Genomic DNA, 13,551 nt, shown 5'->3' on the forward strand with positions numbered 1-13,551 from the left:
AGAACATATGTTGCTGCCATTTAAAGGCATTTGCCTTATATAGATATCATCGTGTGTAAAAGCGTAGGGAAATATTTCAGAAAGTGCTTGATGAGAGGGGTAAAGCCCTGTACGGATACAAAATTCGTATCCGCATCCCCAAATATGAACTGCAATTATCCGCATTCATTCGCATGCTAGCAAAATCTCTCCGCTCCTATTGGTCAGAAACCAGCCAATGGGAGCTGAGAGATTTTGCTGGAGGTGGGGACAATGTGTGAATACCCCCTGCATCCATACCCCTCTCTTGAACCTGCATCCCAATCCCCTTCCCAAAAATCACAACCAAACCTTCTGTACCCTCTCCTCCCGCCTGTACCAGGTCACAATTCTCTCCAGACCTTTCACCCCCTCCTACACTCCTATCCCAGGTCAGAATTCTCTCCCGCACTGATACCCTCTGCCCCAGATCACAGCCCCTTCCCTTCACTCAAACGTCTCAGACCCCACACCCTCTCTTGCATCCCAGTCCCTTACCCCAAGCTCCCTTCTGCATCCAACCTCTGTCCCAGACTCCACAGACCCTCCACAGAAAAGTGAAGCCTCTGACCACTTACCAAAAACTTAGCGTTGCCTCCTATAAAAAATTATTACTCACCCCTGTGCGAGGCGCATGATGCATCCTAAGATTACTCTCTACCAACATATTGCCATTAGCATTTCAGGCTGATATGCCACTTGAAATAATGTAAACAAACTTATTGATGCCACATCAGTTTGGACTCTGAAAGTTATTTTAAATGACGGGAATGAACAAAAACCCCGACCTGAAAGCTCCTCTACAAAATTAATAAAACTTTTGCATAAAATAACATTACAGGAAGAGACCCTCAAACTGTGATGCCTGTGTGCTATTTTCCATTTTAACCAGCTTCACAATAAAGTGACTCAAAGAACATTTTGAAGTGCTAGTTCTGGTCATTTCTTATCTGATAAATAAGTAATATTTCCACAAAACTAACGAGGATAATAGTTGTTAGAGGCTTTTTATTGGAACAGAAACATGGTTATGTTTTACTTGAAAGATTAGTTTATGCTCTCACGGTACTTAAGGAGAGGACTGAAGACAACTATTTAAAGTAAGTGACCAAGCAGGTTTTTTTAATAGCTCTTGTATTTTTGCAGCTAATACCTATGACCTTTTAAAGATACTATTATGTAGAGTACACAGTTTATTAGCTAAATGGACTTTATATAGGGGCAGTGGCTCCAGATACATAAAGTATATGTATATACTGCTATTAAATTCACAACAACTTATTTATCTTCCTCCACGCCTGCCAGACTTTTCCTGTTTGTTGCCTTACCCTCAAAGGTTCCACTGTACACATCCAGCAACAACAGCTGCCCTTTTATCTCTGTAACTAACCCGGGGTCAGCAACCTATGGCACACGTGCTGCTTATGGAACGCAAGTTGATTTTCAGTGGCACACGGGAAGGCTCCGCTTCTGCGGCCCACATGGTCCAGGGCCGGTCCCGGAGGTCAGAGCTGCTGCTGCCATGCGGTCTGGGGCCAACCCAGGACCATGTGGCAGCGGCAGCAGCACCTCCGATCTCGGCCAAGGTGCCGCTGAAGAGCCTCAGCCCTGCACCTCCTCCCCCATACTGCTGCTGGAGAGCACTCCCTCCTCCCTGCAGCAGGTTAGGCTGCGGTGGGAGGAGGCAGTGGTGGGGCTGATGTTCTTCAGCGGCGCCTCTGCTGAGACTGGAGGTGCCGCTGCCATGGCCACGCGGTCTGGGGCCAACCTGGGACCATGTGGCAGCGGCAACTCTGGCCTCCGGGACCAGCCTCAGACCACAGTGGCAACGGGCCTCTGGGGTGGCCCTGGACCACGTGGGCCCTGGCAGTGGGGCCTACCTCCGGGGCGGCCGGGACAGAGTAACTGCGGCCATTGCTGCAAGGGGGCACGAAGCCAGGTAAGGTCCCCCCTCATGCCCAAACCCTCCTACACACACTCCAGTCCCCTCACTTGCCTCCCCCTAGAAGACCCGGCACCCCCGGCTCGCTCTGACACCCTCATCTGTGCCTGCACCCTCTTTTCTGGCCCCACACTACACCCTCCCTTGCTCCTGCTTCTTTTACCTAGCCAGACACCCTACTCCCAGTCCTGCTTCTGCACTCTACCCCTGACCCAGACCCTGCAACTTGGAGACTGGGAGGTTTTGGAGGAGTTTTTTTTTTTTGCTTCTCACTTGTGTGGTCCCCAACTGATTTTTCTGTGGGTCAGTGACCCCTGACCCCAAAAAGGTTCCCCCTTCCCCTGCCATAAATAAAGAAAACATTTAAACCTTTTGTGTTGGACATAATATTTTACTTTATTTTAAATGAAGTTTGATAAACTAACATGAGAAAGTTAAAATGCTTAATCTGTTTAATAATTTAAATTAAACCATTCTCCCTAGCTGAAGCTGGTTTAGAAAATAAAGTCATCATACCCAGCTTGCCCTTGACTCTCCCCTTTCCTTCCCCCAGAACACAGATCCATGACTAAGTTAAATCTTGGTACGCTATTTCTGAAAGGTTGCCAACACCTGCACTAAAAGGTAAGATCTGCATCTTAATTTATTTATTAATGAAGCTGCTGTAAGTAGGACTATTGACTTCAAAAAGCATCATCGGCACTTGGAACCATACATAGAGGCGAATAAATCAAATCTCGGCACTCCACCCCGAAAGGTTGCTGACCCCTCAATTAAGCAATGCTATGGAGTTACTCTCCTTGCGGAGGAATTAGAGCAAGACATGATAATCCCCACCCTAATTAGGTCAGGGTGCTCAGCTGTGAATTCAGAGTTGCATTACCACAGGTCTGCCAGGCCGCTCACAAACACTTTTCATTCCCTAAATTAAGGATATATATGCTGAGATTCAGTTTGGAGAATTAAACTACACAAACCCCTAAAAACAGTTTTAAGAAAGAAATGCTTGTACCACCTTTTTATTGGCCAATGGCATTCAATAATGTTTTAAACCAGAGGTTCTGACCGCTACAATGAAATTTAGGCTCTAAAGATTTAAACCTCAATGGCAGGCATACCTGATACAGACAATGGCACACACTGCGAAGCTGGGGTGGAAATTCAGCAGAGGAATTAATGATTGCATGGAAGAATTTCTCAGTCATCTGCAGGAGACTCCGCTGGTTGTCTTCAAGACTTTCTGCATGCTCCAATCTGCAACACACCCACATGTATGAAAATCTTTCAAAATGTTATTGTTTGCACTTTAAGATTTGCATATGTAACAAGTTTTGTTAGGATCATGGTTTTATTGAAAGTTCAAGCAGTTATTGAGATAGCTACAGATATGTTATTTCATGCAGGCAGAATGGGGTATTTATAAATGTGGTCATTTATCACTTCCCAAAGTCAAAGATATGAATATAAAAGGCAGACAATTTTTGATAGGGGAACCCACTCCAAGCTTTTGGTAAGTGGTCAAGAGCTATACTTTTCTATGGAGGGGGTGTCAGATAGAGGTTAGGTGCAGAAGGGAGCTTAGGGTAGGGGACTGGGATGCAGGAGAGGGTATGAGATCTGAGAGGGATTTCGGGTGAAGGAAAGGGCTGTGACCTGGGCCAGGGCATTGTGGTGCAGGGTCCAGGAGGGGATTCTGGCCTTGGTAGGAGTGTAGGAAGGGGTGCAGGGTCTGGGAAGGAGTTGTGGGCAAGAGAGGGGGTGCAGAGGGTTTGGCCAGCAGTCTAGCAGGGCCCTCAGGTACACCCTGCCTACTGCAGCCCCAGGCCGCTCAAAACAGCTGGCTGTTCACTCCACATGGATCTCTGCACTGCATGCTAAGGAGGGAGTGGAGGTTTTGCTGTCTCCACTCCCAGAATAATCTCTCAGTTCTCATTGGCCGGTGTAGAGGCACATAGAGTCGCCAGTTGCTTTGAGTGGGTGAGGGCTGCTCCGTGCTGAGGGTTCCAGCCACATGTGCCTGTCCCTGATAAAGCTATTTTAGCTAGTGTAATATAAAACAAATAGGGAGACTTACAGAAGAGAGTTAGAAAAAAACAACTATAAAATAATCTAGCCATTTAGTATAAACCCTGAGAAGACCTGGGAGTAATGAAGACAAAGTAGGCCACATAAAAAGTAAAAGACTCCATGTGAACTGGGCAACAGGTTCAATGGGTTAGGTGCTGGGCTGAGCTTTCTGTTGGGCCGCCACGGCTCTGGGGGCCGGGATGAGGTTCACCACTGCCATCGCAGCTGCTGGAAGAGGCATGTCCTGCCCCGCCTCTGAGCCAACCAGCGCTGGACAGGAGCGGGGTCTCTTCCCAGCCACAGAAGAGCGCTTTTGCTGCGTGGCGGGAGGGCTGCACGGAGCTCAGCTCAGCAGCCTTAGAGCAGCTGTAACCCGGGCAGCACTACCCCACTGGCAGCTCGGAGACAGTGCAGGACTAGGTGAGGGGGGCAGGGAAGGCACTGGGTGCTTCAGGACCAGGACTAATGCTAGGGACCTCTAAGAGGTTGGGGGGGAGGGCGGGGGGGAGGATGGCAGCACTGGGGAACTCTGGGGAGGTTGGGTGCAGTGGCGGGAGGGAGGACTACAGGGGTTAAGGCTGGCACTGGGGGAGCTCTAGGGCCAGGGTTTTGGCAAACCAGTAACATTATATTTGCATATTCACATATTCATTATTTGCACAATTAATATGCAAATATGCAAATGAGCAGTTACAACAGTTTGTGAATGGGTTTGCCGGTCCCCAGTTAAAAAAAGCTGGGAAACACTGGGTTAGAGCAGGCCATCTGCAATGGTACAGGCAAGAGTCATATTTCAGGCCTGATTCTTCCTAGTCTATATTCAGTGGCGAATATGGAACAGTGGTGGAGAAGGAGAACAGATCTTCTCCCTTTTCTCTCCATGGCCGAAGCAAATATGTGGCAGAACTGGAGTCTGGGAGATCCCAGCCTAGTTCTCCCTGGCTATACAGAAGTCAGTTTGTGCATGTGTGTCTATATAACTGAAGGAGGGAGGCAAACAAAACCGCAGAAAAAGAGGAAAATTTTTTGCATTAAATGAAAATGAATCCTGTCTGGATGAGAAAAAGTTTATAAATCATGTGTGAACTTTTTCTATATTTCAAACCTTGTAGGATCCACCTCAAAGCTGACATGCTGCCATTCAGAGGATGTGATCACAGTCCTTAATAAAGGTTCCAAGAGCTTCTGTAGATATGTAGCACCATATACCTATGCAGAATAGAGAGAGTATGTGGCTAGTCCAGCATAACACAAAGCACAAGAGTATATTCCAATATTGTGTATGTCAAGCTTAACGCACTATTTTATTCCAGCATCTAATTAAGTTCGTACAAACTACGAATCTTAAAATACCAGCCAATTAGCCCATCATAAAACGGGATTTTCAGGTCTCTCCTCCATGTCCTATTCCCTTTCTATCTCTGTCTTCTCTCCTGAGCCTCCGGTCTCTCGCTACGTGTCTCACTCTCTCCCCTCCTCCTCCTGCCTCCCCCTCTCTCGCTTTCAGCTCTCCTGCCTCTCCATCTCTTTTTCTCTTCCCCTCCTCCTGCCTCTCACTCTCTCTTTCTCTTCTCCTCCTCCTGCATGAGGAGCGTGGAGCCCAAATGGCTGTTTGTGCCACTTGCTCCCACGTGGCAGGTCAGCTAAGTGGCTGCCTATGAGCTCCAGCTGCCACCCTGCACCGTTTCCCTTCACCCCAGCATTGATCCTGCAGCCTCCCAGTTGTCCTCCACCTCTCCCTCCCCTCCTGCCAGGGTCTGTTCACAGCCAGGGGGCGGGGCATGGAGCCTCTGTCACACAGCACATCACCGCCCTGCCTCCCTTCGCCGAGCGCCACAGCAGGAGGCAACAGTGCCTCCCAGAGGCAACACCTAACGCTACAGCGTTACGGAGTCACAGACATTGGGGGAGATATATATATATATATATATATATATGATATTCTCTGAGATTATAATTCTCATAGCTTGAAACCTAAACACACAAGCAAACATATGCTTCAGAAATATGAAAAATACTTTAGAATTATCACCTTTCTGCTGGAAAAGTTTATGCGTATATGCAAATACATTAAATATTATGTGCGACATTAAACTTTAGAAGTAAAGCAAATTAACAAGCTTTCAAATCAGTATCTAAGAAATACCATTCCTTTTCTTATGTATAAGTGCTAGACATTTTTTTAAGACCACATCCTCCTAACTTAAAAGTTATTTGCTATGTACCAAAAAAATACCAAGTTTGCCATCACTGCTGTAATAGAAGAAATATCTATGCAACTTGGGTACCAAAGGATTCTTCTTATAAATTGAATGCACAGAGGGAAGAAATGTTTCTTGAACAAGTTAAGGAAACAGACAGTTCCATACCTTTTTAAACCAGACTGCTGATAAAACAGCAACCAGTTTAAAAAAAAAAAAAGTCTAGCTTTGTCTTAGTTTTAATAAAAAGTTTTTAAATCCATCAGATATGGGTATGACAGAATAATTCAAAGTTAATCTTTGTACTTCATAGATCACTTCTGGAACACAAGATTCATAGGGTCAGAAGAGACCTCAGGAGGCATCGAGTCCAATCCCATGCAGGATCAACCCAAACCCACCCACCCACCCACCCCCAGTCTCTGCCCTCCCTACTCCAGCGGGGAGTCTGCAGGCCATTGGGAGGTTGCTGCAGGCCAGAGCCAGCCCCTGGAACCTCCTCCCCACAGGCTGCAGACCACTGGGCGGGGAGAGGGGGGAAGAGGAGGAGACTGCTAGAGGCTGAGGCCAGTCCCCAGAAATCTGCCCTTCCCTCCCACAGATAGCTTAACTCGGCTACCCTCTGAAGCTGTAGGTCATGGGGGCAGGCAAAGGGGGCACTGGGGACAGCCCCTTGGAGCCCTTCCTCACCAGGGGGCAGCCAGTAGATCATGGGTGGCTGCAAAGGCAGCCCCCAGAACCATTTTTCCTCCCCCCTGCAGATAGCCTGCAGGCTGCAAGGGATGGAGGAGAGTGCTGCAGGCCAGGGGCAGCCTGGGGGCTGGATGTTGCCGGACTAGAGAGGTTCAACCTATAGTATCTTTATAAAAATAACTGCATGGAATCTTGATGAACTTTCAAAAGCTGTTTGGGATTATGTAGACAAATACAACCACCAGGTTATTGTTAACTTAATTCTGGTGACCGGAGAGCACCATATTATTTTTAATTATCTATTTCAATTGCTCAGATTTTGGTAATGTAATCCAACTGCAGTCTCACATTTCTAAGTTAATACTTTTTCCTGTTAGTCTTTCATTCTTCAAAAGAGTCTTATAAAAGGAACTGAAAAAGACAAAAACTTACCTTAAAACAGAAAGTCATTATTTTACTGGCCAAGCTATTTCCCCTGAAAAGAGTCTGCATGGAATCTGCCAGTTCCACTTCCTTAGAAAACATGTTCCAAAGCAGCTGATAGAGCAAGTGCCTGGAGTCAAAGAGGGTGACCAGGACACGAGCTAACTCATCCTTAAGGAGCAGAATAAAGAGGTTAGTGTGTCAGAGCAGTAAAGAGACTGGATTGTGAAACCACTTCCTTTAAAACATTTCTAATGTTAATGTATCCTTCACTAGAAAAAAGACGACAATGATCATTTGCATCTCAAGTATTTTTGCTTGCGTTAAATCTTTTCTTCCATGTAGGAGTTTGTACTGTTTTGAAATATTTGAGCACATTAAAATTTGTACAACATAGGCTGAAACATGGTCTAGCCATGAACTCCCCTGTTAAATCTTGCAAATAAACCCTAATGTGTACTCATCCCATTCCCCAATTCTAATTTTATTTCTAAATCTCTCCTCAAGTACCACATCATCTCATGCTATAATGGTAGGTTTTTAATATGTTCCAAAAACCCAGCTCATTTGTGAGTCTATGATGAACCAAGATGGAAGATTCACCCACTATATAATACAGTACTACTAAGAACAGGGAAAAAGCACATTAGGTTATGAAAACACAGGCCTACTCTAGTATTACAGTTCAAATACACAACAGTCCCCACTCTGATTCCCATTAGAGGCCAAGAAGGAACCATTTTACAATTATAGGCTAATTACTTTTTCAAGTATTCTTTTAAAATATATTACAATGCTTTAGTTGAACTAAAGCTCTCAGCAAAGCAAACCCAATTCCAGTTTTAGAACCCTCTGAGAAAAAGGCCATGAATTACAACACAGACATAATAGGACAACCTCAGCTCTTCAGGTCTTAGTAGATTTTTTTTTCCTTGCAACATCATCATTACATTAGAGCAGTAAGTTTAATTATTACAAGTCTTACGTATGACTTTCTGAAACAGGCAAGTTACACCTCACAAAACAAAATTCACTCAGGGTTAACAAACATCACATAAATGGATGCATGAATTAACTTACCCACTGCGAACAAGGCACTACATTGGCTAACGCCATAGCAATTGGCAGCTCTCCTTGGTCACCCATCATAGTGACCAGTTCCACCAATCTCTCAAATCGATCTGCCAGTACAGTTTCTGCTAGTGTATCAAACTCTGTACCCTGCTGTAGAATTTTGGTGAGGACTTCCATGAATGTAGCTCTTGTCTGGAGATCTTTGTGATAACCTAAGCCTAACAAGAGAATAACGCAACAAAAACTTAAGACATATACTTCTTAATTAAATGCTCAAGCCTTCGTATGTAAATCATACATAGCTATTTCTAACTAGTTTACCTATTGAGTGCATAAGGCCACTGTCCACATTTGCATTGAGTAAATTTGACATAGCAAGAACAGTGCAGTGTCGCAGTGATGCCAGCCTTCGAGACATTCCACGCTTCCTGCCACCTGTTTGTGCACTTTCGTCTTCAACTTCACTACAGTCATTTAGAAGGTTCATAAATAGAGTGAAATATCTAAAACAAAAATAGCATTTGGAGATCTGGGTCAGCGAGATAAATTTTACAGAATCAAGACACTTCTAGCAGATTAGTCTAGGATATTAAATAGAATGACTCTGTTGTACATTTCTGACAAATTTAAGTTGGACTTGTTCTGGGTATTTTTCTCTTTTTTTTTCATTTTACTGTGTTTATTACATACTACAGCTTTTAAAGGATGGGAGAGGTGGAAAGGCAGTATTACAAAGCCTGCCTAGAGAATTCCTCAAACTAGACAATTCAATTTCATAGGATTGTCTTTCTAAAATATTGCATATTCTTCCATCCATAAAATGAAAATCTAAAAGTAATTCTGAGTTACACTTAAAGACAACTTTCCACTTTTTTTTGCTTTTACAAATTCAAGTGTTTGCTTAAACCTAAAAGGTGAAGGTTTACAAATTCAGAGGGCATACTGAGGCAACTCACTGTTTAAAAATTAACCTTTGCAAGATTAAAAAGAAAATTTCTTGGTAACACAGAATAATGTATCTGCCTTTAATAATAGTATAATTGAAAACATTTAAAAATGACCATTTACTTCAGAAATAATTGGGATTTGGCTTCCATCAGTTCAACACCATCTCCTTCTTCAGGCTGTAGTGGAAGCCCGGCAAGAAGAGAGACCACTGCTTCCATACTTGCTTGGTCTAGATCTCTGAATAAAAAAATTAAACAGTTAAATTATGCAGGGCCCATCTGTCCTTTTCCTTAAAGAGTACTGGAGTCATTTTAATTTATAAACCTAACTAGAATTCAAGTGTCTCCTTACTAAATTATTTTTTTAAAGCTCCATATGTTTAAAAAAATCTGCTATTATTGAACAGCACAAAGCAGTCCATCAACTTTGGACAGTGAGTTATAATATAATTAAACTTTTAAACAGTAACCAAAAATACAGCAAGTGGCAATACATATATTTCCTCTTAACTTCATGTAGCTCATTTTGGCTACATATCCAAAACAAACTTAGGATCTGTCCTGTTCGTATTTCTACAAACATGAAACAGGAGTAGAATTAGGGTCCTGGACTTGGTAAAAACAAATTCAGGGTTATAATCAGAGTTTAAAAGCCTTACTATGTTTCCTAAAAATGTAGATCTAATTTATCAGATACTTATGAATCATATAAACTAAAGCATGATCACTCTTTCTGTAGGCCTCAGAATGACATTAGCTTTATTCACAGATCATGGCAAGTCCAGATGACTTTCATGTTACAGGTAAGCTGATTTTTTCAAAAACTTCAACAATTTCTTTAAAAAATTGTATGTTTAATCTTAAAAATGACAGTTACACAGTTTAAACAAAATGCTAAGATAATTTCCTCTTTTTTACCAAAAGCTGAAGTTCAGAGCTCTGCACTTTTCTTTAGGCTGTAACTCACATCGCACAAACACAGAGTACACCTACCAGATTGGGCTCCTGTAGGTGAGCTCTCTCAAAACACTACGGGAGTAGCCAGGAGTGAAGGACAAGGATTTCCATCGTAACTTTTAATGCAAAGGCTAGGGTTTCTCCCTGGAAATGCCCACTTCAAATCCACCCAATGAGTAGAATGGATCTGAACTGGGATCACCAGTCTCTTCAGTGAGTGCCTTAATCACTAGGCTATGGGATATACAGATGTGGAATTTTCTTAGGCACCTAAACTGACTAAATCTAGCCCCATTATGACTCTACTCTGCATTAGTCTGCTGCAGACCATGTGCATGGACCCTGCTGATTTGCAATAAAAGTTTGTTCATCTGCTCTCATCTACTCCTACTTGAAAGAGGAATAGCAGAAAGCCCATTAACTCATTGTTCATGTGTCAGCAAGATCCACAGAGTCAGTCCACAAAAGGCAAGTGAGTGGCAGATTCACACCTCAGCTTGCCACAAACTAAATGGACACATACACAAACCCTGAGACACCTTTAGCAGTGCTAGGGTTGTGATTACTAGCTTGAGCAGACATGCTCATCCTAGCTCCCATCTGAATGATCATGCTGACAACTGCAGGGCAGCCATGGTCGTGTGGTCAACAGTAGCAGCACCACCATGCTAGCTGGCCCAAGCACAAGCCTGCCCAAACCCTAAGGGTATGCATTTGGGGCTGCTTGTATGCATCACTGCTGCAGTTGTACTACTGATTTGTAGCATGCTAGCTTAGACAAAACCTAGCCTGAGAATGTCTATGTAAGCTGGGACTCACACCCTTTCCTGCAGTGTAGAGCTAGCCTCAGAAAGCGTATTGTATCAATCGCTCTTACCTCGTGAGGCATTTTACATCTTCATCTGTTGCTTGGTTGGATGTCCCCATAACCCAGTCTGTCAAATATTCAACCATTTTGTTCCTGTAAGTATTACAGCACAGAAAACTGAGTATCCAATATTCGAAGTTGATGATGCTTGAGATGGTGTTTTTAATTAAACTTTATATTTAAGGCACATTTAAGCTGCAAACCTTAAAAGATTAACATGGTTTAGTAACTGTAGATTACTGTTAAAGCTCTAATTCTGCAGTGACTTCCAAGAGAACCCTGCACCCACATAGAGTCCCGACTATCAGACTTTAGGAGGACTCTGCACAGGTGTAGAGGTCAAGGGTAGCAGATACAGATACAAGATTGAGGCCTACATTAAATACAAAGAAACAAGAAAGTATTGTTATGTAAGTTAGTAAGGAAGGGTCTCTTCGACTCCCACCTGTCCACTATACTCCACAAGAAAAATACTACTCCAAATAGGGTACGTCTAGACTACCACGTTTTGACGACGGAAGTTTTGTCGACAGATACTGTCGACAAAACTTCCGTCGACAAAGAGCGTCCAGACACATTGAGTTCTGTCGACAAAGCAAGCTGCTTTGTCGACAGAACTCCATAGTCTGGACGCAATGTTACAGGCAATAACACCTTCTGTCGACAGAGTTCTGTCGACAGAAGGTGTTATGCCTCGTAAAATGAGGTATACCAGCGTCGACAAAACTGCTGAGTTCTGTCGACGTTATGTCGACAGAACTCAGCGGTAGTGTAGACGCTGGTATAGTTTTGTTGACAAAAGTCCACTTTTGTCGACAAAACTAGGTAGTCTAGACACACCCATAGTGTCTATTATTATAATTATGAATTATTATTTAATTTAGTACTCACCTAAATTTCATCTCTTGGCAAAACGAAAGGTCATCTCGCCTCTCCATCATTACCTCCACTAGTTGACAGAGTTTAGTTTTTATTTGAATTGCGTGCACCAAATTTCCAAGCACACGTACGTATCTGTGAGGGTCAGAAAAAATAAAAATAAATAAATAAATATCAAAGCATTTGGGGGAGGAAAGATGACGTTTCAGGAATATCTTCTACTTTTGTCTATGCCACAACCTAGTTATCTCGCTAGATAACAAGCTCCTGCGAGACAGAGACAGAGACAGAGAGACAATTTTCCCTTTTTTACATCTAGAATTATACTTGTACAACCAGTCATTGCGGATCTTGGAAGCTGACTGAGATGGCCCTGTAGCACCCTAAACTGTCATCCGCTTACCCCCACAGATATAGGGGAAGGAGATGAGTCAGGAATGTTCCTGGGATCTGGAGTGAAAGGGAGGAGATGGGGAATGGCGGAGCTCTTAGCTCCACTAGCTTTGATAATCCACTGGTGGGCCTTACAGCATGGCAAAAATCAGAGTGGCTACCCTATAGCTTTAACTTCTGCAAGCCTGGGGGCTGAGAATCAGAATATTAATCAGCATTCTACATCCCTGCTATTGAACCCAAATATAGCACGAGGGGGAGGAAGGGGAAGTTGAGAGACTGCTTGATAATCTAAAAATGATATTCTGCAGAGTAGAAACAATCGATATCTTACCTAACTAGATTCAGCATCATGGTCTCTATACTAGCTTGCCCCAGATGTTCCGAGCTTCCTTCAGTATGATTATCAAGCAGGTTTTTCATTATAGCAATAGTCTGCTCTACAAATTGTGTGTTGGTGTCAGTTAACAAAACCTACAGGAAAAAGACTAGTCAATTTTTTAGATGTGATGTACAAAAAGAAATAATGAAACATTCATAGTATTAATAAATACCTATGTGACTAAAAATGGGCAGAAGTCTAATGCACAGGTATTGTTCTCATTCACCTAGTCAAAAGAATTCCAACACTTAACAGAGTTCAGGTCTCAAAATGTTTAAGTAAAAGACAACGTTTTCCCATCACATAAATCCTATTAAGTAGGATGATGGCTAAAATAAAGACACTTATAAGGAATTTAAGCATGCTAGGTTAATAAAGTCTGGAATCTTAAAATGCAAATTAAGAATTGTGCGGTCTATTCACACATATCATCATGATACCTTCCATCATGTAATAAATAATTCTCTGGCTCTTTGCATAAAAACACACAACCATACATATATAGGTATCAATTTATCTATGTGAACGAGTAAGATAGCCGATATTTTCAATATGATAAAAATATGAAAATATTAGTAGGTGAGACTCATCATTGACTAGGCAGAGTCATTTTGCGAAGATTATACTTATAGGAAAGTTCAAAAATTAAATATATGTCATAGAATTTTTTATTAATGTGCTTTCAAAAGGGAAGTAAAAGAACAGTT

General features: G+C 42.9%; 1 protein-coding gene across 3 annotated transcripts in view; it reads right to left on the minus strand.

Annotated features, from left to right (window-relative positions):
* NF1 (neurofibromin 1) overlaps nt 1-13,551 on the minus strand; it is a 202,710-nt gene that overhangs the window by 116,523 nt on the left and 72,636 nt on the right. For all 3 annotated transcript variants that reach the window (XM_075904830.1, XM_075904829.1, XM_075904831.1), the window contains exons 22-30: nt 12,797-12,936; nt 12,082-12,204; nt 11,200-11,283; nt 9,487-9,603; nt 8,740-8,921; nt 8,425-8,636; nt 7,354-7,515; nt 5,133-5,236; nt 3,079-3,214 (exon numbers count right to left, since the gene is read on the minus strand). In XM_075904830.1, coding sequence (XP_075760945.1) covers nt 3,079-3,214; nt 5,133-5,236; nt 7,354-7,515; nt 8,425-8,636; nt 8,740-8,921; nt 9,487-9,603; nt 11,200-11,283; nt 12,082-12,204; nt 12,797-12,936 — 1,260 coding nt within the window. The remainder of the gene's footprint in view (nt 1-3,078; nt 3,215-5,132; nt 5,237-7,353; nt 7,516-8,424; nt 8,637-8,739; nt 8,922-9,486; nt 9,604-11,199; nt 11,284-12,081; nt 12,205-12,796; nt 12,937-13,551) is intronic.

This window comes from Pelodiscus sinensis, chromosome 21, assembly GCF_049634645.1.
Source record: "Pelodiscus sinensis isolate JC-2024 chromosome 21, ASM4963464v1, whole genome shotgun sequence".
NCBI lineage: Eukaryota > Metazoa > Chordata > Testudines > Trionychidae > Pelodiscus > Pelodiscus sinensis.